Genomic DNA, 24998 nt, shown 5'->3' on the forward strand with positions numbered 1-24998 from the left:
TTGTTCACATCTCTGTCCTCCCCTGTATAGTGTATTATTATTTTTGTGAGTGCTCAGGAAGTCTCCAGCCATCTAGCTGCTGTATAATTTGAGTATAAGTGTTATTACCATTTTTCTTGTACTGTATAGCCCGAGGCGTTAATTCGCAGGCCTGGTGAGGCTTTTGTGATTCATGTGGAGTTCATATTGTCAGCCAGAGTTAATAATATTTTGTATCCGTAATAATATTATATCTTACTTTAACTGAGCATTATTCGGGTCTCTCATTTATCAGGGCTGACTTAGATAAATTTGTTCTTGCTAAATTCGTGTTAATAGAGGCTATTGCAGTTAACCATATATTTAACCTGTTTTTGCCATTACATTAACCTTATGAGTCCTGAATGTTTAGTTGTTAGTTTGAGCATTAAACTTTAACTTGTAATTTTACCTAAGTCTTTTGTTTTGAACCTGGAACGTTGCGGGACAGTAGTGATTTTAGTATTCTCACTTGAAGTGTTCATTATCTCTCTCTGTTCTGTAACATAAATTTGGCGACCTCGCCAGGATATTCAGGATATTATCATAAGGATATTGCTTGATATTTTTTGACTGTGATTTATTCATGATGTCTACTATTACTACTATTGATGAAGCCAAAGATTTTTTGTCAAATGTGCAAACAGTGTGTGATGTAGAAAACAGAACAAAGAATGAACTTAAGCTTGGTGCTCAACAATTGGGAATTGCTGTTTGCTCTCATCATTCTAAATATCAAATTGTTGACATGATTAATAAAAGCTTGTTTAATGTAACTCCTCCAGATGAGCAAACGCAGATTGAAATAGCTAAGTTATAGCTAGCCCTGCAGGAGGCTTGTGCTAAGGAGGCTGAGTTTCAGGCTCGTGCTAAGGAGGCTGAGGTTCAGGCTCGTGCTAAGGAGGCTGAGTTTCAGGCTCGTGCTAAGGAGGCTGAGTTTCAGGCTTGTGCTAAGGAGGCTGAGGCTAAGGAGGCCGAGTCTCAGGCTCGAATTCAAGAGGCACAGGCTCAGGCACAAATTGAACTTGCTAGGATTCAGGCAGACCATGAGTATTGCATGAAACAAGGTGGAACTGGATCATCTAGCTCTGATGATTTTGATGTGGCTAAAAATGTTAAACTTGTCCCTCCTTTTAATGAATCTGATTTAACAAAGTATTTTCAGTTGTTTGAGAGGGTAGCTACAGGTTTTAATTGGCCCAAAAAGTATTGGCCAGTACTCCTTCAGAGTGTTCTCACCGGTAAAGCTCAAGTAACCTATGCATCTTTGCCTCAGGATCAATCTGATAATTATGATGTAGTTAAGAGCTTGATTCTTAAGGCCTATGAGCTTGTTCCTGAAGCCTATAGAGTAAAATTTAGGACAACTTATAAGCAAGATAAGCAATCCCATGTTGAGAATGCAAAAATCAAAGATCTGTTAGAGCAGTGGTTAAATTCTAAGAATGTAAATTCTGATTTTGATAAATTTAAGCAGATGATTTTGCTGGACGACTTCAAAAGGTGTATTAATAAAGATGTAAGCCTATATCTTGATGAGAAATGAATAGATAATTTGTCTGATGCTGCAGTTTTAGCTGATGAATATGTTCTCACTCACAAGAGATATTCTAAAGAAAAAAGGAAAGCTGAGAGTAAGTACATTGCCTCTACTCAGAGTACAGGTAACAGGAAAGAGAATAAAAATGAAGTTTCTCAGGAAGTAAATACCAGCTCCACCTCTAGATTTCAGAAAAGTAAATGTACATATTGTAGTAAGCTTGGTCATACTACAGAGAAATGTTTCAGGAGACAGCGTGATGTGAACAAAAAGGAGTCTTTAAATATTCAGTCAATTGGTCTAGTGTCCACCCTTGAGAGTTCCCAGAATTCTTTAGCTGAATTAACTGAACCAGCTTTGAGGGGTAAATTAAATTCTCATGATGAAGCTCCTCTTTTGAGCAGTAATGTGGGTGACACTCTCAAGAGTTCATGTGCTAATTTCCTGTCTGATGGTTTTGTCAGTCCTCTGGACAGTAATGACAGGAAATCAGTTAAAATATATCGTGATACAGGTGCTTGCCAATCCCTTATGCTGACCAGTGTTCTAGGCTCTAATGTTAATTCCTCTGATGAAACTGTAATCTTACAAGGTGTGTACCCCCTCCACAATATGTCTACCCCCGATGTATATATTTCCCCCCCCAATGCATACATGCCCCCACTAAATTTGCTAGGTCAGCATGCTCTCCCACGCCTGAAGACGGCGTTATTGCATCAGTTCTTAGCAGACATTCAACAAGGGCAGACTGTTTTACTGTGAGCTTGTAATAAACTCCTTATCTAGCTGTTTGTACACGGAGTTTCTATCACCAAAGTATTGCAAGTTACAGGTGTAGGGAATAATTACTTCTCTGTCCCTCTGTGCAGAGTGAATTTAGAGTCTGGTTTTGTTAATGGTTCCGTTATGGTTGGGTTGGTTGAGACACTCCTAATGTCAGGTGTAACTTTCTTATTTGGAAATGATATTGGTGGAAGTCAAGTGTGTCCAGCTCCTCAGTTGTCTAGTGAACCAGTGACTGCGACCCAGGATTGTGATATCCCTGACGTGTTCTCTGCATGTGTTGTCACTAGGGCTAAGTCTAAAGTTACTGGTGACTTAGAGGATAATGATGATGATCATGTTATCCTAGCTGACACTTTTCTTGCTAATTTGGACCACTCACCAGATAAGGCAGTACCCCGTAGTGTTGATAATTTGTCTCGTCAAGAGTTGGTTGAGTTGCAGGTTGCTGACCCTGAGTTGAAAGGTCTAGCTAACTCTGCTTGCAGTGAGGAAGAGTCAACTGGTGCTTCTACTTGTTATTATATAAAGTCAGGAGTACTTATGAGAAAGTGGAGACCCCCAACAGCATCAGCCGACTGTGAATGGGAGGTTGTACATCAAGTTGTCATCCCTCGTGTTTGTAGGCAGGATATCATTAGAGTGGCTCATGATTCCAGTTTGGCAGGACACCTTGGAGTGAGGAAGACTGTGGCATGCATTTTGAAACACTTCTACTGGCCAGGTATCTTCAGAGATGTTTCCTGGTATTGTAAGTCTTGTCACACCTGTCAAGTTGTGAGGAAGTGTAATCAGACCGAAAAGGTTGCACCTCTAGTTCCCATTCCTCCTTTTGAGGCGCCATTCACCCGTGTGTTGTTGGATATTGTGGGCCCTCTTCCTAAGACTTCTTCAGGATTTTCTTATGTGTTGACCCTGATTGATATGGCTGCTCGTTATCTTGAAGCCATTCCACTTAGAAATATCTCAGCAAAGAACGTGGTTAAGGAAATGCTAGGGTTCTTCACCAAGTTTGGTCTGCCCAAGGAGGTACAGTCAGACCGGGGAAGTAATTTCACGTCAAATGTTTTCAAGCAGTCTCTGAAAGAGTTGGGCATCACCCAGATCACGTCTTCAGCTTACCATCCCCAGACCCAAGGAGCGTTGGAGAGATATCATCAAACACTCAAATCGATGCTCAGGAAATACTGTTTGGAACATCAGAAAGATTGGGATAAAGGTCTTCCATTCGTTGTATTTGCCGCAAGAGTATCTCCAAATGAATCACTGGCCTTCTCACCCTTTGAACTACTGTTTGGCCATGAAGTAAGAGGACCCCTTAAGCTACTCAAGGAAAGCTGGCTGTCGGAGGAAGATGACGTCAACTTGCTGGAGTATGTGATGAAGTTCAAAGAACGGCTGTCCACTGCTTTACAGCTGGCGAGAGAGAATTTAGGAGCTGCTCAGGAGATGAAGACTTGGTATGATAAGAAGTCCAGGTTACACCACTTTCAGTCAGGAGACAGGTTTTGATTCTGCTACCAGTGCATCGGCAACCTCTTCAAGCCAAGTTTAGTGGTCCTGATTTCGTGGAGAAGAAACTCAGTGATGTCAACTATGTCATCGCCACACCAGATCGTAGAAAGAACAAGCAACTTTGTCACATCAACATGCTAAAGATATATCACAGGCGGGACGAAAATAACCCAGTCTGCACTGTAGCTGTTCCACCCGAGTCTGCAAGTGAAGTTCTCCCATGCAGTATGAGCCTGAGTGATAGTTTGGTGAAGAATCCTGATATCATGAATGATCTCCAGACTAAGCTCTCTCATCTAGCTCCCGAGGAAAGGCAGGAGTTTTCGGCATTACTGCAGGGGTACCCGCAAGTGTTCTGTGCCATTCCAGGAAGAATCACTGTGTTGATGCATGATGTCGATGTTGGAGACGCAAAGCCAATTAAACTGCCTCCTTACCGTGTGAACCCGGTGAAAGTTCCTCTCATCCAGAAGGAGCTTGGCTACCTGTTGGACCACAAGATGATTGAGCCCTGTCAGGGCGAGTGGAGTTCTCCTGTCACTCTAGTCCCTAAGCCAGGTGGGTCACAGCAGCTTTGCATCGACTACAGATGTGTTAATCAGATAACCAAAACAGACACTTTCCCTCTCCCTCGCGTGGAAGACTGTATAGACAAGATCGGAAAGGCTAGGTACATAAGTAAGTTTGATTTGTTAAAGAGATACTGGCAAGTACCTATGACTGAACGTGCTAGGGAGATCTCATGTTTTGTAACACTAGGAAAGAGTTTTGCATGTTCTGTAATGCCATATGGTATGAAGAATGCACCAGCCACTTTTCAGAAGCTCATGAATGTTGTAACAGAGGGTTTGGCAGGGTGTGTTGTTTATATTGATGATGTATTAATCTTCAGTGACAACTGGAAAGATCACCTATGCCATGTCAGTAAATTTCTTGAGCGTTTGGTTCAGGCTAATCTTGTAGCTAATTTATCAAAGTGTGAGTTTGGTCAAGCTAAAGTTCAGTACCTTGGGTACGTAATTGGTGATGGACATGTTGCACCACCAAGAGCTAAGGTTCAGGTTATAAGTGATCTTCCCAGACCTAAAAGTAGGAAAGAGCTACAAAGATTTTTGGTAATGGTAGGTTATTACAGGAGATTTGTTCTTAACTTTTCAAATCTTGTATCACCACTTATAGACCTACTGAAAAAGGAAGTTAAAATTTGTCTGGACCGATAACTGTGAATCCTCTTTCAGTAAACTTAAAGTTATCCTATTAAGTCAGCCAGTGCTCGCTACTCCAAATTTTGCTAAGCCTTTTAAGATGGCTGTTGATGCAAGCGATACAGGAGCTGGGGCTGTTTTGTTGCAAGAGGATGATCAGGGTATTGAACACCCTGTATCTTATTACAGTAAGAAGTTCACTCCACCTCAAAAGAACTACTTAGCTATTGAGAAAGAGCTTTTGGCCTTGATTTTGGGTTTACAGCATTTTTTATTTTATTTGTGTTCTGGTTTTGACCCCACAGTCATTTATACCGATCATAACCCACTGAAATTCCTTAGTAAGTTTGAAGATAAAAATCAGAGATTGACATGATGGAGTCTACTTCTTCAGGAGTATTCATCAGACATCCAACATGTCAAGTGGAAAGAATATGTTATTGCAGATTGCTTATCTAGACTTTAGACAGATTGTTTTAGAGTAATAAGAAATTTCCTTTGTAAATTTCTTTTTCTTTGTGGGGAGGTGTTACATAGCCTATGATTTCATCATCCTTTGTATAATTCTAACGTACAGTATGCTGCATGTTTGATCACGATTCGCCTCGTGGCTTCCATAGTGACCAGGCTTGCGTGTTCTACCTCACTCCTCCCTTCTACCCCTTATAGTAGAGTAAGTCGTTCTTTCTGTTGTTCAGAGCAGGACTGTCAACTCTTCCTCCTCTGTGCCTTCATTTCCGCGTCCTTCTTGCAAGTTGTATCAAGCTCTGCCGGCCCCCTATATAATGAGCTCAGTCTCTGCATTATTCCCACTTAGATCTACTCCTCATTTTGTTCACATCTCTGTCCTCCCCTGTATAGTGTATTATTATTTTTGTGAGTGCTCAGGAAGTCTCCAGCCATCTAGCTGCTGTATAATTTGAGTATAAGTGTTTTTACCATTTTTCATGTACTGTATAGCCTGAGGCGTTAATTCGCAGGCCTGGTGAGGCTTTTGTGATTCATGTGGAGTTCATATTATCAGCCAGAGTTAATAATATTTTGTATCCGTAATAATATTATATCTTACTTTAACTGAGCATTATTCGGTTCTCTCATTTATCAGGGCTGACTTAGATAAATTTGTTCTTGCTAAATTCGTGTTAATAGAGGCTATTGCAGTTAACCATATATTTAACCTGTTTTTGCCATTACATTAACCTTATGAGTCCTGAATGTTTAGTTGTTAGTTTGAGCATTAAACTTTAACTTGTAATTTTACCTAAGTCTTTTGTTTTGAACCTGGAACGTTGCGGGACAGTAGTGATTTTAGTATTCTCACTTGAAGTGTTCATTATCTCTCTCTGTTCCGTAAATATATATATATATATATATATATATATATATATATATATATATATATATATATATATAATGTTGTTAAGCCTAATGTGGGGCTCCGTCCCACAGGTGTAGTTAGAGGAAGTTAATCAAACGAAACACTGTTGATAACTTAGGCCTGTGATGTGACATTTGGCTTCTCACTCAGTGCAGAGTCACCTAAAGGTAGCATCACATCAAGTGAGCCTATACTGCATTTCTGTCTACAGCTTAACTCTTTTACGACTTACCTACCTACTTCCATCTACATGCTCACCCAAAGTAAAGAGTAAAGTTGATGAAGAAAAACAAGACCGTGACACGAAAGAGTGCGCGGCTAAACAGCCTGGAGGTATGTCGCCAGGTTGATAAGAAGAGTGATGAAAACGAGTCCCAGCAGTTCCTTTGGCTGTCCTGCTCTATGTGCAGACCAGCAGTGTTGATTGATTTTACCTGGGGAAGTAACAGCGATGGAAATAGCAATGATAATGGAAGTCAGGATGATCTGAAAATGAAGTGAGCAGTCAGGTTAGCAAAATTTTAAAGGTTAACTAACTAAATCAATAAATTAAGATAAACCTCCCTCCTTTCCCACTTTTATATGGGATTTATATGTTTGGTTTTGGGTTTGGCTGGCTTTTAAGACTTGATGTCCTTCCTGACGCCATCTCTCCTAAGTTATCCAGTAACAGGGATAGAAATATCAAAATGGAAATGAAAGTCAAGATGATCTGAAAATAAAGTTAGCATTCAGGTTAACAAAATGAAAAAGATTAGGTAAAGAAACCGGAAAATGATGTTTAAAGTTAGAAAAATGAAAAAATATATACTTTATAGATGTTTTATAAGTTTGCTATCCAATCAGCTTATTCCTAAATGTGCCACGCCTGACCCGATGGTTCAAGGGAGAATAACCTCATCATCACAATGGCGTTTTTTTTTTTTTCTTTCTCCAGATATTTTCTTGAAGCTGGGAGATATCTTGGGACCTGAAGGAGTGAGAAGAGGCTTAATACGAGTAAATACTCGTACCTACACTACAACAGGTCCTTCCAGCACTAAATATTAATCCTTTGTTAGTAAAAAAAAAAAAAAAAAAAAGTGAATATCACGTTCTCAAACTAAAGAGATTAACCAGTTCTTTGCATTGAAAAGTAATCAGATTCTGCCTATCAGAATTCATTTATTTCCAGAACTGCCTCTCTTTGGAACTCGCATTCCCCAGATTAGTTTCCCTCGTTGTTCAACCTACAGCAGTTCAAATCCAAATGTCACAGATTTTTGTGAACAGAGGAAACCTGTTATCTGGTGTATGGATCTTTTTCACTTAATTTGGTTGTCCTTCGTCTATTCATATTGTTTAAAAAAAAAAAGGGGGGGGGGGGCATAGGACGATATTATTCAGCTGTCCAGGAACCTCAGATAGAAAAAGGGGATAAAAAAAAATTTCCTTCAACTCCTTGAAACCGAGGTCGTCATATTTTTTTATGCGAGGAAGAAGGAACCAAAGGCTGAGCCCGCAATTTGGTTACATATTCTTGCTATTTCCTGACGACTTTATTATGGTATGGAGAGGCTTTCCGAACTGGAAAGGGTTAATTATTGACTTTCTATCGCATATGATCTTAGAAAAACACGTAATGTTATCGTTGTGAAAGACTTTACCATTTCAGTACAGTTTTGGCTTATCTTTCTATCTTTTTATCGATCTATTTCATTCTATCTATCCGTCTATCTATCTCTATGTCTATACCTGTCTGTCTGTCTGTTTGTCTGTCTTTACCCATCATCTATATAGCCATCCATCCATCTGTCCATCAAGCCATCCATTCATCTATCTATCAAACTGTCTATCAACCCCTGTCCGTCTATCTACCTATCCATCTGTCTTTCTTAAAAATATCCTACAACCAAAAAAAGGCTTTATTTGACCCAGGGCAGGCCATCCTAATTAAATGAGTTTGTTAACGAGAATATAAAATTATAAACATTGCAAAGTTCAGTTCTATAAACTTACTGGATACGTCAGCGAAGATTTCTTAGTATTCTGTGTATACATCATCTTAAGTATATCCAGGGCTTCCTCTTGTCGGCCCTTCATAAGTAAGAACATTGGGGATTCTGGCAGCCATATTAGCAGAATGGAATTACTGTAAGAGAGATGTGGCACTATTATTATTATTATTATTATTACTACAGTTACTACAATTACTACTACTACTACTACTACCACGACTACTATTATTACTATTAGAACTAGTACATAAATGGCGGGAATGATAAAGAAGCTAATAACTATACTCCCTTAATTACATAGTCAACAAAACTGCGTACGCACAGATTACTTGTGGTACTTTACAACACAAAGTTTGCATTATTGAACATACAAGGGGATTTTATACTGCTTTTGCTATACAGTGTACTATTTATACTCAGCTTAAGTAATATCTGACTAGCACTGTGATTTAAAAGAAAGTTTGCCATTATTACTAAAAGATACCATGTGTACAAAATGAAAACACACATTGCATTATACTTCAGTGCATTTGTATACCACCAACACTTGTTCTGATACACCAGTAGGTACTTCAGTTAATATTGTATCTTTACATCTTCACACACTCCAGTTCACCAGCATTTTATCCATTATCAAACACGAAACTCCAATTCTGGTTGTGTTATATCACGTATTTCGTATTACCAACCGGAATTCCATTTTGACACAACACAACCAAAGACTTTAGTGTCCCGTTCGCCCTAAACAACCAATCCTCCCATGCCGTCTCCTGCATCTCCCCTTCCCCCATCTTTCCAGGCAAATCTCAGTATCTCTTAACTGTCTCTGAAACCCAACATATTTGTATATTTTCTAACTCTTCCCCAAATCCTCTTCTCTTCTCGGCAATCCTCTTACCAATTCCCGATTACATGATAATTGTTAGTCATCTTCACTGCATATATCAATACGCACATCAGTCTAGCCATCAGACACTCACTGCAACAATATATTCCTCGCAGGCAAAAAAAATCCATCTCCCATTGACATTTCAAATCGTGTCCGATCAATTTCCATGCAACTATATATACTTCACTCCCAGCTGAAAGAACTAACTCCTTTCATATTAACTTGACCTGGATCTTCGTCCTTTTTCTGCTTATTTCACGTAGGTCGATGGAAGAAAAAAGGCAAAAGTATAGTCCAATATCTTTTTCGTTGCACCTCTTCGTGACTAGCATCATGTTGTAATGTTGATCTGTTATTATAAATCAACATGCAAGATGGCGAGATGGTAGTTTTGGGCCAGGTTATAGAAAAGCAGTATAGCATTATAGTTTACCAAGATAACCCTTCACTCTCATCTTAAATGTCGGGACCAACTACCTAGCCCCGGGCTCCTACGCTCCTCACGCGGCAATGTAGGAATGGCTGATGGATGGATGGACATATTACCCAACATACACTTACGTCATTGTAGTTGCATATTACACATTTAAACACCCTCCGGCAAGCAAGTCAACGTTTGGGGTGTATTAGTTTTCATCTGCATATGCACATGTATTTCCCTTATTCACTGAGGGAAAAATATCATAAAGTAATGAAAATGTTTTCCTCACATCACGAAAATGATCCAGCACTACTAGTTCAAAGCAAAACTGCACTTTTTACTTGGTTATTGCATTGATTTGTGTGTTGTTCGTAGTTACCTAGCGAAAATCTGTGGCAGGATTATCTTTTACATAGTTTTAAGGCTAATGGTGATATCTTTATAGACTCTAAGTTTCCTGTTTACAAGCATAAGCTGTATTAAATTACTTATAATATTTTATTGTTAACTTCATTGCCTTTCTTTTAAGGAAATAAATACATACGTGAGAGATGGGAGAGTACAGAGGGTGATGAATAGTCTCCAAGAGTTGTACGAGAATCCAGGACTCACAAACCCAATGTCATACGGAATGGTCAACAAAGCAAGCACTGGAAATTGAAGCAGTAATAATTAACATGCCATCAATGCCCTTTTTCATAACAATGTATTACGGTCGATATAAAAGATACTGTACAGTGCTCTGATTAGGATATGAAAATTTGTCTGTCAGTTAGTCATTAATCAGTTAAACTTACGAAACTATTGCTCGAAACTAAGTATAATTATTGACCATCCTGACTCTACAACATGGGATGAAAGTGCACAGGGAATAATGCTGAGAATATATATTTTATTTTAAATGTTAGTGATCTAATTCCCAAACATAATGCTCTAAAATGTGTGTAGTGACAAGGTTTCACAGCAATACAAGGATCTACATTTGCTTTATTATGCTGTGCTGTGTTGCATTAATCTGTGGATATAGATCTGTCATTAAGAACTCTGATTAGAATAAGCATCCTTTCTGCGCTCTTCCACCAAAATGCACAAGATCAGAATAACCAGTCTTCATCACCTCATCTGCATCAAGTCGTTGTTTACCATTGATTCCCTCGCTACACTGACGTCTTGTTATATATATATTTTTCTACTATTTGAAGTCCATTTTCAGTAGGAACAGCATCATGAGGTCGAAAAAAAAAAAAAGATGATTTATAATTCGCACGTCATCATGTTGTTCCTACCACTTTATTTTATTTTCTTACGTTGACTTGGAGGGTCTTCACTCAGCTGGCGTTAAGAATGTCACTTGTAGAATTCTTAAGCTGAAAATGATCGCCTGACGCGAAAATGAAATAAAACACGACAACATAAATGCTTCACTCCTGCCCAAGTCTTCATCAGCATCCACCTGCCTTAAGCTAGTATTTTGAGACGCATAGGGGGCTTCATAGCACTTTTTCCTTTGCGATTTAATTACTGCACTTCAGGATTCTGGTTCCCTTGTACTTTATTTATATCCCTTTAATATTGACACAGTTTTGTATCAGTAACATGGAAAAGGATAACTGAGGTGTAATGAGCAAAATAAGTACTTGAGGAAAAAGTGTTAGCAAATCTCCCAGGCCACTTGAATTACGACTTTGAATGAACTGGATTTCTTCGTATGTGGAAATTTTGACAATTACATCTTAAAATTGTCTTCTGTGTTATTTTCATAGGCTTAATTTCAATATAGTTTGCATCAGTGACATGTACGAGGATAATGAAGGTGTAGTGTGCAGACTAAGTCGCTAATAAAACAGGATTACGAAAACTCCAGAGCCACTCAGAATGCATCCTAAATTCATACTAACCTGTACTCACCCGCAAGAGGATATCTGGGGTGAAAAGTGCAAAATAAATTGTCAAGGAAAAGGTGTTACGGAAACTCCAGAGCCACTTGGAATAGGGTCCTAATGGCTGTCTCCAAAATCCTTTCCTGGACTTTCTCTTTCCTTCGGTATTCTTAAAGATTTCCGTGAAAGGGAAGGAAATATTTTCCGGTTGGTAGCCCTGCCGAACTAAGAGGACCCAGTATGCTGATGTTTGGTATAGTGGAGCGTTAGATTTATAAATCAGTATTTCAAAACACGCATCTCTCGTGCTGGTTAATGAAAGCACAACATATTTGAAATGTAGGGGATTGCCACCACATCCATGCTATTAGTTAGTGTTCATCCATGAATGGCATTCTAGCTGACACCACAATGGTGTTCACTCAAGACATTGTATTATATATATTTTGATAAGAAATAATACTGGAGGAATATCATTATTTTCAGTCTTGTTATTCGTAAGTATATGGATCACTTGTTTATCATCCGTCCCATACACGCATGGCGGCGCGCACTTGTTTTTTCCCAGCTGGAAGACTCGAGTCGACCCACCCGTGTGATCTTGATCGCAGATTGTCCTTTTCAGGGCAAATTACCAAGCATAATTGTTTCTTTAAAAAAAAAATTATAATAATAAAAATTGTAGTGCGACCCTGGCCTTAATGTAGATTTGATGAATATCGGAGGATATCGTGTGAATCAACCATGCATCACGTCGGCTGCTCTGTCTGGCTAAACATCTCAGCCGACATGGGTAACACTTTTAAAGAGATACAGATAGAGCTTTAACATTAGTACAACGTTGCAAATTTTATGGATAAAATTATACTGTGACATCCTTCAACTTTTTAATTATATAACAAAGAACAACAACAGACTGGACAAAAATTGCAAAGGAATTTTTGAAGAGACGGGTTTGAAGAGACGGGTCAAATAATTTTTTCACGTGAGAAGCTCACGAAGGGAAATAATTTTTTTTAGAGTACCAGTTCAACTAAGGATTTCCCTCCCATGCCTCTGCAAGGGAAGGAAATGAAGAGTATGGTCGGAAATTCACAGGATCCCACTACCCAGGCTCTACGCACCTGCCACCAACACGTTGCCAAGGGGCCAGAAGAGAGCTATAACACTAAGAGCTCCCCCTCGCCGATGAGCTGGCTGGAACTCACTGACGTACGCCCACACCACGGACGAGCTGCCTCCAAACCTACACAGATGGAATGAAAAGCTCGCTATAGGGCCCATATTCTCTCTAACACCTCTCCATTACCGATTTATTTTTGGACACAGCTGGCTAGTATAATTTTGTACATGATTTATGCAAGGTATGGAGATATTAGAATGATTTAAGTGACACAGAAGAGGACGGTAAGGTATAATAGGCAAAATACATCGCTTAGGAAGAGGTGTTAGGGAGCTTACTTAACCAACGAGAATACGGACCTGGTTCTTTGACCTTAAGTTGACACAGATTTCCATATTTTCCAGCTTATTTTACGTTTCCTAGTGGTTGGGGAAAAAAGGGTTCGAATGTTCATCCTTTCCATATATTAATTCATTACCAGCTTCATAGTCTAGTGTTAATCTCTTGTCACCATTAAAGACGAAGAGATGGCAGTTTACAGAAAAATGACTATAGCAATGATCCTTAGATCACGTCGATAATGATTTTCCCACGTCATCATCACGACGTCCAAACGTTTCATTCAGCTTATGAGAGATCTGTACTGAAAGGCTGAGAAATAATGTCACCTTCAGTTAAATCTGTACAAGCAGGTCATTTTTCTTTCTTCCTGGAACAGACAAAATATTATGTCTAGCATGAAAAGACTTCTTGTGATGAGCCTGAACCTCTCGAGTATCACAAATAAATCCAGACTACTGAATGAGAAGTACCCACTGTAATCAGCAGCTTAATCTTTGTCTACGTCAACTATTTTAGTATGACATGAATTGTGCGGTGTTCTCCAGTATGTGTTTTATGTTACGTGAGACTACTATGTGATTCACCAAACCCGTATAAGTAGAAAGTAGATTGCTTGTGTCTTGGGGCGAAGGCCTTAGATATTATGTTGTAGCGTTCGAGGCAGGGGGAACCTCAAGTGTGTCTGTGTTTTGGATGTGTCTGTGTGCAGAGGCTTAGTTGTGGCGGCAGTTATTGTGCGAGTAGCAGGGTTGCTGGAGGGAGGAGGAAACATTGTGTTCGATGTGAAACAAAGAGTGTTTGAAAGGATATTACACCTGCCACATAACCATGTTTCTGGTGTCATCTATTTCTATGTGTGGTGCATTGGTGTAGATCAATTTTCTTAAAGAATAGCATCCAACATAACCACGTGTACTATAGGTCATAAAAGTATCGGTGCACAGGGGGTCCGATGCCTACCGAACGCATTCGATCAGCCGCCGATGTTTACCAACGTCTCATTGAGTATGAACAATGTCTGTTTATATAAACATAACATTTACTATATGTCTGCAAGAGAATATTGCTAGTTGGCGATATATGACACCTCGCGACATCAGGGCTACCAACGTGTGGCAGGTCAGACACTAATTTTTTCAGTGACCTTCGTTCTGTGGTCCCAAATGCTTCACGCATATTGTGCACCGACACTTTTGTGACCCAGAGTACGTGTAGTGCTTGAGTTATGTTGAGATCAGACAGGGCAAAAGCATCGTGTTTGTGTCCCGGGATGGCTCTCAATGTCTCAAGCAGGTGAAAAACCGCGTCGGGAGCTGCCACCCCTCGCAAGAGACGGCATCCCAACCTGTTAGAACAGGAAATCGAAAATTATGCTCACCCCATTCCTCCTATGAAGCGAAGGACAATAAATAACTCATATGACTGGGCAAATGTTGATGTCAAGTCAGCCAGTCCATTGATAGCGTGCGAAATCCTCAGTAGTGTGTGTCGACCGTAGATGTCACCCAGGCTGCCAAATATATATCCCCCCACCAACATGCCTGTAAAGAAGCAAAATTACCTTTATAATTTCACAAAGAACTAATTAGAAACAGGTCACATATATGTATCCCCTCTGTATCGACCTTTAATATAATTGCTTTACTCTTCTTTACTCTCCGAGCTCACACACACACACACACACACGCACACACACACACACAAACCAGAGAGAGAGGGAGAGAGAGAGAACACGAGACAGGGCCGATCCTTCCTATACGCTCACTACGCTCAGTGCGTAGGACCTCCGATCACTGGTGGGGCCTCCCGTTCTCAGGAAGTGTATTTGAAAAAAAATACAGACATTGTATAAACAATACATGGACATTGTATAAACAATAATAACAGAATAATTGCAGGCAAAAACTGGGCTACATTAGTTTTTTAGAGTAACAAAAAACAGTGGTAACTACAAATTTGTTTAGTGGGATTTAACATTAATTTCTGATGGCAATACCTAGTGCTGCACTGCAGGAAAACAGCTGAGTCGCTGCTGCCGACTGCTGCCCTGTGCCCTCAGTCAGCAACATGACGTCAAAACGTAAACATCTCTCAGGTTCACAAAAACGAACAAAGAAAAGACTACAAGAGGAAGCTCATGCTAACAGTAAAGGTCAGTAATTTATGTTATGTTGCCACTCATCATGCGATTGTAGGCCACTGTTTTTAGAATATCGTAAGTGACGAAACTGACTAAACTTTATTGTTAACGTTCCTGACAGGTCACAGATGGGCCATAATATAAAAACCCAGAGTTCAGGTGGTCCAAAGGCGACGTTCAGTTGTCAGACGTTCCTGAGCATCAATCATACTTACTATAAAAAATCTGGACCGTCAGTCTTGGCGAAACCCAGTTCTGGTGTTTGAATGCCACAACAGATGCTAGATTAGGAGGGAGTGTGCTGCATGAGCACTAAAAGCACAAAAATTTTTAATGTTTCTTCTGCTTAATAAACGAAACACTTCCCTAACCCATTCTAAACTGTTATTTTTATGTAGGAAATAAGTATATTTGCGCTAGAATTGATAACAAATGATGGCAGAATGCAGAAAGACCATGCATTTACAAGCAATGTACAGTGTACTGTATAGACCAGGCAGGAATGAATTATGATTTATCCTCCTTTTGCAGTTATCTGCATGAAATAATTACTGAGATTATCCAGGTGTGAATTCATATGAGCAAAGAGAAAGTATTATTGCATACCTCGTACACTTGCAAATTGTTTCCGGCCAGCTCACCAGTCATGAATTATACAGCAGTTTATCCAGGCTATGTGCACCTCTACTCATGCAGCAGTAGGCTAGATCATGTGTTCCTAAATTTATATTGCAAGATGTAAATACACAGTTATTGGAGACTTTATATTTAGCATGGAGACTAATTTACTTTTTACAAAGCTGGTTGAATGGTCACAGTCATTGCAGCACCTGCACAAGAGGGATGCAGTAACACTTCTCCTCCTCTATTTTTTTCAGCAGTTTCTTTCCACACCTGTCATCCAGCCATGACCAACAGACCAAATTGGAAAACATAGGTTATCAGATGTGTGTACTAGAACAGTTGTTCATTCAGTGTCTATATATCGAGCTATATTCTTTTTTCCCCTAGGCTATATTATTGTCACCTTCCCTGTTTCAGCAATTGCCATAAAATATCCAGTTTAGCTCAGTAATTAGACTAGCTACTCTGATATTCACATTCATTATTACCTTTCCCTTCAAGCAGTATGCAATGATTTCCTAAGTTATATGGTACAGCATTTCTGTTTCTGTCCCAGTCTTGTAGATAAGCTTTCCTCTTTTCCCATAAATCATTCCACCTCTATAGTAATTTCTTTCAGTTCTGTTTTATACATTTTCAGAATGTTTACTGTTCTGTTTTCTTAGGTTTCTCCTAAACTGGTCATATGCTTGATGTTTGTCTCCTCACTAAATATTTATCTCATTGCTTCCTGTTTCAGTCATTGCTTAACTGCACCTTTCATGCTTTTGTATAACCGTTCCACCCTAACCAGTATTCTGTGCCTTTCCTACACCCATCTACTTCTCCATTACAGTAACTGCCATTTCTATCAAATTAAGTACTTATTATATTATACATTCGTGGTACAGGCCATTTCCTTAGGCCTGTAGTTATCTACAAGAAAAGCTCTTGGGATGGAAAGATGCCTCAGGATGTTTTTTTTTTTTTTTCTCATGAAATAATCTGCATTTACCAGCAAATTTTGTTTTAAGGCCAACACACCTGTGCTCAAATCCGAGTGCTTGACTGAAACAGGTAAATATCTCAGCCAGCATCCTAACCAACCAATTCACTCATTTCTGGTAACCTTTTTTTAGGCTAACAACATCAGTTTATCAATTTATTTTGGTGCAAAAACGACGCACATTTTTCAATAAAGAACTTCAGTGACTGCACATACTTGCTGGCACTGACGAAAAAATTTTCTGTTTTATCACCAGTTTCTGTAACTTAACTGTAAAAGCAAACACTAAAGCTAGTGAAAAATACAAACCTAACCATTTACCAACAGTGACGCAACTCTGATATGTGTAATTTCTGCCTTGTAATATTATGTAATGCCACAAATTTAGTATTCATGTATATGTTTAGAGGTACTGTAATTCCTAAGTTAGATAGAGTGTAATCTGAATACTAGTCTATAAGGCTACTATTCTAAGTAGCAGTTCGTGTGTTGGTGATCGATGTAGGGACAGCTTTATTTTTATATGTGTGTATCTCTGTATCTGTGCATAGGTAGTGTAACTGGGAGTGTTGAGCTATGGGAGTTCACCCATCTGGTAGGTAACGAATAACAGATGTGGGCAACATCCCCTTGCTTGTGGTGCGTCGTCGCCGGGCGCCAAGTTTAAACCTTAAATCAATCATTTCCTGTGGCACCCTCGGGGAAAACAGAATAATAATGGGTATGCAATTCTTTCCGTATCATTGTTGTGAAATGCTTACTATTGAAGCTGCTAGAATCCAAATATGTGAAATTAATAGAAAAGGCAAAGATAATGTAATTTGTGAGGATCAAGTAGTTCCGCTTGCCTTAGCCGTCACTAGATGGCATAAGCTACCCCAAACTCAGGGCGGGATGGCGGTAAATTCAGTATTTAACTGTAGTAAGGAATGAATCCCAAATTTTCCCCAATTCAATCCAAAGTCCTAACGTCATGTGTATTCTACTGTATAAATAGTGAAGAGAATTAAAACCTACCATATCGCAAAAACAGTCTAATTTGACTAGCAGTAGCGTCCCTATGTGCCCAGCTAAGCCACATTGGCTAACCACACATTGTGGGTAACAGACGTTGTTTCAGGTGAGCTGTACACATTCCTCCTTTCTCCCCCCTTGCTTGTTTTAATTCTTGCTTGTCGTGAACAGTATGAAGTAATGTTGTTAAAAGCTTAACGTAGAGATTGGCTAACCAGACGCTGTGGGTAACAGACGTTGTTTCAGTCCACAGACACCGTGACTTTGGGGTTGCACGAGGCCATCCTGTGATATTGCCCATAGACTTGTTGTACACACACGCTTACACTACCCACAAATAGATTTATAACTGAATGTAGTAGCAATTGAATTATGAATCAATCAGGTGAACCTTTTTTTTTTTTTATAGTAGATAATGTACAGAATTTTGAAAGTTAATGTGATCAGTAACGGAAAAGCGAATTTAACTCATCAACCGTTTTTTTTTTTTCTCTCTCTCTTCTTTTATTAATAGGTTAGAAATATTGGGAGTGTTATAGTGAATTTAGTGGTTGTAAGGATATGTAATTTCGAATTGTTCCTCGAGGCTAAGCAAGCCCGAGTGATTATGAAATATTAGTGAATTGTGTGATGAGTTTAGACTGGCCCGACGTAATAGTACATGAGTGAATATTTTTGGTTCGAGGCTATGCCAGCCCGAAAAGACAGTCCATGTCATTGAATGTCCCAGTCTTGAGGCAATTGACGAGCCCAAGAATAACTGATAATCAAGAATGAAATGTGATGAACTCAGGAGTCATTGTTAAATATTCAAATTGTTTCGCTTGGTAACAGTACTGTATTACTATCGCCCAAACTAGTACTTAATTTACAACTCTTTTCATATTATTAAAGGTCATGTAATTAAAAAAAAATGTCTGTTGTTTAACAAGTATAGATTTATTAAAGTAAAGTATATGCAATTTTGATATCCAACCAAGGGAATTTTGTCCTCTCACGCATGACTCACTCCCCTTCCAGTTCAAGATTCCTCCGCTTTGGGAACGACTAACACACGTGGTACAAACTTATTCTCGACTCGGCTAAAAATACAAACGCGACCAAAAATATCCTTTATGCAATTAACCTTTATCATTCAAAGTCGAAGTTACTCCCCCCCTCCTTTGTTTTTTCTTTGGTGAATACTTTATCAGTCATTGAGGGGAGACTAAGTTGAGTACCCTTTGTATTATCAACAAGTAAGTTAAACAGAACAAATCTGATAAATAATGATGGGATAAAAAATCCTACCGTTTCAACTGATGAACAACGGAGGGATAAAATTACTACCATTACAATTATATATAAACTTCTTACACGTAATTTATTTCATGATTTTTCATAGGCAAGAATTGTAACAAGGATGTTGTTGGGTTAGAAGAAGCGTACTGGCTTGCCCTCAAATGTGCTAACTACAGCACTGAGGTGGCTAACACACAAACTTTCAAACAGTTGTCGTTTCAAAAATCTACTAAGAAGGTACACGGGTAGTCTGAAATAAACTAGGAAGCATAATTTAATGTCTTAACTCCAATTTTACTCGCCACGATGCCACCTTGGAAGTTCTTGTTTACTCGTATTCGTTACAGAAACGTTTAGTCTTGTAAAATTTTATGAACAGCCTTGTATTTCTAATATATTTTAGCCTGGTAAAGAAAATTTTCTTCTGGAATTATTCAGTGTTTTTAAATGGAAAAACCGTTATCATAGTTATGAATATTTAAATTTGTTACACGAAAGGGGGGGAGGGAGGTCTCCGGTTGCGTTTATCCTACTGTCACATTCCAGTACTATTTTACATCATAAACAGGTGACGATCGCTATTTATAGTATAGCATTAGAATATTAAAACTTTCTGTGGATAATGATTACTTATATATGAGAGCCTACAGCGTTTTGGTGTAAAATTAAGAATTATTACCGATTATAATGATATTTTTACTGATGTTACATGTTTTTCTTTCAGTGTTTTTGTTCCAACATGTATGTTACTATTCGGCATTTTAGCTATAATTTTTTCCTTTTCTAATTGTAGTAGCGTAATTCATAATATTAAAAAAAAATATAATGCTGTAGCCTTTTTGTCACTATGGAGTTATTTGGCAACGACAATTTCTGTTTTTATATATCTGAATAATGATTATATGTAAATTATAGTTTCACTCAAGATATTATTTTATTTTTATTCAGAGAATAAAAGATTATGCAGTACAAGTTTTTTACTTTACATTGCTCAGGATAGGGATATAACTTGGGGGATGAATATGTAGGGTAGGGGGAGAAATGCAAACAAAGAGTGGGGGGGGAGGGCCTCCAAAGATCCAGCGTAGGGCCTCAGAAAAGCTAGGACCGGGACTGACACGAGATAACAATTATGTTTAATCCTGTTCATTTTGTTACAGAACAGCATATAAACACGCCTGTTAGACTACATACAGGTTCACAGTGCTTGCTTCAGTTGTGGCTGGTATATTGCGTAATGGATTTTAATTTTTATTCATTTGTTTAAGTAATGCAGAAAATACATTAGTCGATAGAAGAATGATTTTAACCAGTGACTAGAAAAGAATTTCCAAATACCTGGTATATTCTTACCTAAAAAGACCATTGAAGAAAGCCATCCCTTCTGTGCTGAAGTCATATGCAAATCACATTCTGCAGCCGGCATCAGGATGGACGCACAGAGGATGTCGGTGGAATAAGTGGCATGTGCTAAACCTCCTACGGTGACCAGGATATAATGAAATAATCCATACCCTGCAAAGAGAGAGTATGTTACGCAGACACGAAGAAAGTGAGAGAGCTACTGTAACTTTTGGCTGTAATTTAGATGTATTCTTGTACTGTTCGATAAATCAACCGAAAACTACAATTTACCATTATAGATTATCAGACTGTTGTACAGCTTGAAACGACTGAAAGAGTATAGTAGGTGACACTGCTATTAGTGCATCGCTGTGCTTCTGTGCTTACACCCTGCCTAGGTAAACTCTTTCGCCTTTGTCTATCAACTTGTACCTTTCCTTCTTGCTGGAAGTTTGCTCTCATTCAGCCAGTCCCAAAGAAGAGTGACCATTCCCAACCCTCTAACTATCGTCCAATTGCCTTAACATCCTGTGTCTCAAAAGTTTTCGAGTCAATTCTTAGCTGAGAAATTTTAAAGCTCTTTCCTATCACAACCTTCTTTCTGATCGTCAGTATGGGTTCCGTCAGGGACCCTCCACTGGCGATCTTCTCACCTGCCTTTCAGACTCCTGGTCATCCTCCTTTCGGGACTTTGGCGAAAGCTTTGCCATTGCACTTGACATCTAGACTTTCAATCGAGTCTGGCATAAATCTTTAATTTCCAAACTGCCCTCTTATGGTTTCTATCCTTCTATCCGTGCCTTCATCTATAGCTTCCTTTCTGGTCGTTCTATGGCCGCTGTTGTAGACGGCCATCGCTCTTCTCCTAGATCTATCAACAGTGGTGTTCCTCAGGGCTCTCTCCTATCACCAACTCTCTTCCTTTTATTCATCAATGACCTTCTAAGCTGTACATCTAACCCAATCCACTCATACGCTGATGACTCCACCCTTCACCTTTCCATTCGGTTCCCGCAACGTCCATCTCAGCAGATACTTCAACAGGCAAGGGATGAGGCTATGGCACACCTAATGTCTGACTTGGCTCGTATCTCTGAGTGGGGTAAAAATAATCTTGTTTTTAAAATGCATCAAAAACTCACTTTTTTTTTCTTTTTTTATGTGAGCGACTCTAGGCATAGGCTTCACAGCCAGCTCTCAAGGTCCAGTAGTCCTCCTACGTACCGTACACCTCTACATCTCACCACTCGGCGCTAACACCCACCGTCCATATTGTATACATGCTAGAGCTGTCTCATACAGGACTGGTGTATTGGTATTAGCGGGGGTATTTTTACGACATGTCGGCGGGTCTTCTGGTAGATCAGTGAAGTCTGATATTTATGAAATTCAAATCCTTAAACTGTTCCTTATCCCAGCGGGATTTGAACCCGGCTCCGTTAGGACTGCAGGCCAACTCTCTACCGATTGAGCCACCGCCTTCCCCACCTATCAACCCGACAAAAGCTTGCACAGATGTACCTACTAATGTTTAATAATATTTATCTTAATCCTGCATCATCCTTGCACATGCTTAGGGTTTCATTCTCTCGGGTCTTATCTTGGAAATATCATATTACATTTCTTGTAAAATCTGCTTCGAAGAGATAAGGTGTGCTAAGCTGACTCCGTTCCTTCTTTACCCCTGCACAATTGTTGACTCTATACAGGGGTTTTATCCGCCCCTGTGTGGAGTACAACTGTCACGTGTGGGGAGGCTCCCCACATACAGTTCATCTCAATAGGGTGGAGTCAAAGGTTTTTCGTTTCATCAACTCTCCTCCTCTTTCTGGCTCCCTTCAGCCACTGTCTCTTCGTAGCGCTGTTGCATCTTTATCTCTTTTCTGTCGCTACTTCAATGGTCACTGCTCCTTTGAACTGTCTGCTTGCATTCTTCCACCTCTACGACGGGCACTTAGCACCCGTCTAGCAGCAAACTCTCATCTCTTTTCTGTCCAACTCTTTAATGCAAGAGTTAACCGTTACTCCCAGTCCTTCATTTATGCAACAGGTCATCTCTGGAACTGTCTCCCTCTGTCTGTATTTCCTGCTAGCAATGATGTCCAGTCCTTCAAACGCAGTGTGTCCAGGCATCTCGAAATGATCGGATCTTGAATTTGACTCTCTCTTGTATTTTGTTTTTCTCTTGGAAGGAACAGTTATTGCGGGTTCGCGGCCCTTAGTTCCTTCTTCCTCTCATTAAAAAAAAAAAAAAAAAAGTATGTGCTTAGACCAGACATTTCAGCACAGAGGCATAGTGGGCCACTCACAAGGAAACGCGAGAATATTTCACAGTCAACGCTCCAGATATCAATAACCCCTCAGCTCTGGGTGATATATATTTACTGTGGAAAAAACCTAGGTTGATACTTGGGGTGATGTATATGTTCTGCACCGGATGTGCAGCCACAGACTGAAACTGTTTACATAGTTCTTGTGAATTCACGCTCCAGATGAGCCTGGGGCCCTAACAACAACAACAACAACAGCAACAACTCACCATTAAATCTCTGTTCTACAGCATCAACTCACCCGTTGCATTGAGGGCGTCGTCGTAGTCCACATTTTCTTCCCCATTAGCTCCGCCTGGCCAAAAACAAGCAGACAATCAAACGTCTTGTTCACTTCATTCAGATGATGTATTTGTCTTGCATTCTTTCTACCACTAGATGATTTTATTCAGTTTAGGACACACTTCTAGCAGTGGAAGGGTTATTGAGGGCTAAATCTAACGCACGAAAACCCACCGTCCATATTTAATACCGTACTTGTTAAGGCTGTCTCAGTCAAGAGTGGTGCATCGGTATTACAGAATAACTGCCATGGAAATTTAATAGGAAAAAAAAAAAAAAAAAAAAAATTATTCTACACTAAAACTAAATCTGTAAGGGAAAACTAATATCAGTGGTATTTGGTAACAAAATTGCGGAGATATTAACGGAGATACGAGAATTTTTGTATTTTTATGGCACGTTGGTGGGGCATGTGGAAGCGCAGTAATATCTATTTTTAACACTATTCGTGCTGCCCCAGCCTGAGATCGAACTCGCTTCACTTGAGACAGTAGAGGACCTCTCTGATCACTTGGCCATCACAACTTCCCAATTGAAGCAAGAAGAGTATAAGAAGGATTCATAGATATCTAAAAATAGTAGCACAATAATACCTGCAACACACACACACACACACACACACACACACACACACACACACACACAGACTACTTCTGTACTGTACTAATAGATTGTAGTTCGATGAATTTCTGTTATAAATAATTTAATAGGAGCTGAAGCTGGACTCCCTTGCGGACCCCTGTGTTGAGGAGAGCGACCTCCCTGCCATCTCCATCCCTCTCTCTCCACATAACGTACCAACATTGCATAAGACAAAATGAAGTCGTGCTCCCACTTAAGAACTCACCATATAGAGGTGTGGTCATGGCAAATGTGATGTGTTCTACTGGAAACTGAACTAAATGTTAAAGTCAAGTAGTTATTCCTCAGTCTAAATTTGTGCTGAAAACTGCTGGCAGAAAAGAAGGATATGTAGCAGCAGTAGTGGTTTTAACCCCAGGTTCATCTGAATGTGAACCCAGCATATCGCCAGTAGAAGTACATTACCGGGTTCAGGGTGTTAAGCTTCATCTTGTCACACCTAGAACTGAAATTCAGTATAATATTATAATGACACCTGAAACTAGACAAATCTGCTCTTACTCCCCCACAGGCCAAACACAATCCATTCTGTCAAAGTGTGTGTGTGTGTGTGTGTGTGTGTGTGTGTGTGTGTGTGTGTGTGTGTGTGTGTGTGTGTGTGTGTCTTACTGTTGTCTTTGTGGCTGGGGTCGGGATCTCCATACTCTGAGGCTACGGTGTCTCTGCTCTCCTCACCGATACTTCTGTAATTCATGTCGCGTCCGTGTTAAGTCCGTCGTGGTGCTGGAGAGGGACGCCTTCCTGCGGTGGCACCAGAGCACCTATGCAGAGGACCTACTCAGATTCACAAATGTCTTACAACTCCCTCCCCAAACTTCCGAAAGGGGGATGGTGAAGTGAAGCATTAGTTTTCTGCGGTCCACTGGGTTCACGTCCAGAGAGCCTACGGTTATATCACCTTCTCGTACTGGCCGTCGTCTTCCTCAGTGAGCAAACAGCAGATAACACAGGTAAGTAAAGAAGCAAACACGAGTGCTTTTGTGAACTGTATTATTTTTTATCTGACTTTCAGTGACTGTGTGGCTGTGTTCATCGCGGACTCACCTGACGATGAGCAAAGACGGATTTTCTTTACCTTTATATAAACTTTACATCTCGCGTTCAGTGGTCAGTGCACATTTGACTCTCTCTTTCAATCGCTGTAATTTGATGTAAAAGTCAAATTCCGCTGTGTCTTATAAATTCGCTCACTGTGTAAACTTGGAGATTTTTTCAGTGCAAACGCTGACTCAGTTTTTTTTTTGCAAATGAGGTTTTAACTGCCA

General features: G+C 39.7%; 1 protein-coding gene across 1 annotated transcript in view; it reads right to left on the bottom strand.

The window, feature by feature from the left end:
- The window catches only part of LOC145407829 (synaptic vesicle glycoprotein 2C-like), a 33540-nt gene extending 9113 nt beyond the window's left edge, over positions 1 to 24427 (bottom strand). The window contains exons 1-8 of the mRNA XM_080278686.1: positions 24343 to 24427; positions 23051 to 23104; positions 20489 to 20650; positions 14470 to 14632; positions 12751 to 12872; positions 10291 to 10396; positions 8438 to 8570; positions 6698 to 6873 (exon numbers count right to left, since the gene is read on the bottom strand). Of these exons, the coding sequence (XP_080134812.1) occupies positions 6698 to 6873; positions 8438 to 8570; positions 10291 to 10396; positions 12751 to 12872; positions 14470 to 14632; positions 20489 to 20650; positions 23051 to 23104; positions 24343 to 24427 (1001 nt within the window). The remainder of the gene's footprint in view (positions 1 to 6697; positions 6874 to 8437; positions 8571 to 10290; positions 10397 to 12750; positions 12873 to 14469; positions 14633 to 20488; positions 20651 to 23050; positions 23105 to 24342) is intronic.
- Between the last annotated feature and the right edge of the window lie 571 nt (positions 24428 to 24998).

The sequence above is a fragment of the Coenobita brevimanus genome, chromosome 74, assembly GCF_032717465.1.
Source record: "Coenobita brevimanus isolate Jiangsu-jjx chromosome 74, ASM3271746v2, whole genome shotgun sequence".
Taxonomy (NCBI): Eukaryota; Metazoa; Arthropoda; class Malacostraca; order Decapoda; family Coenobitidae; genus Coenobita; species Coenobita brevimanus.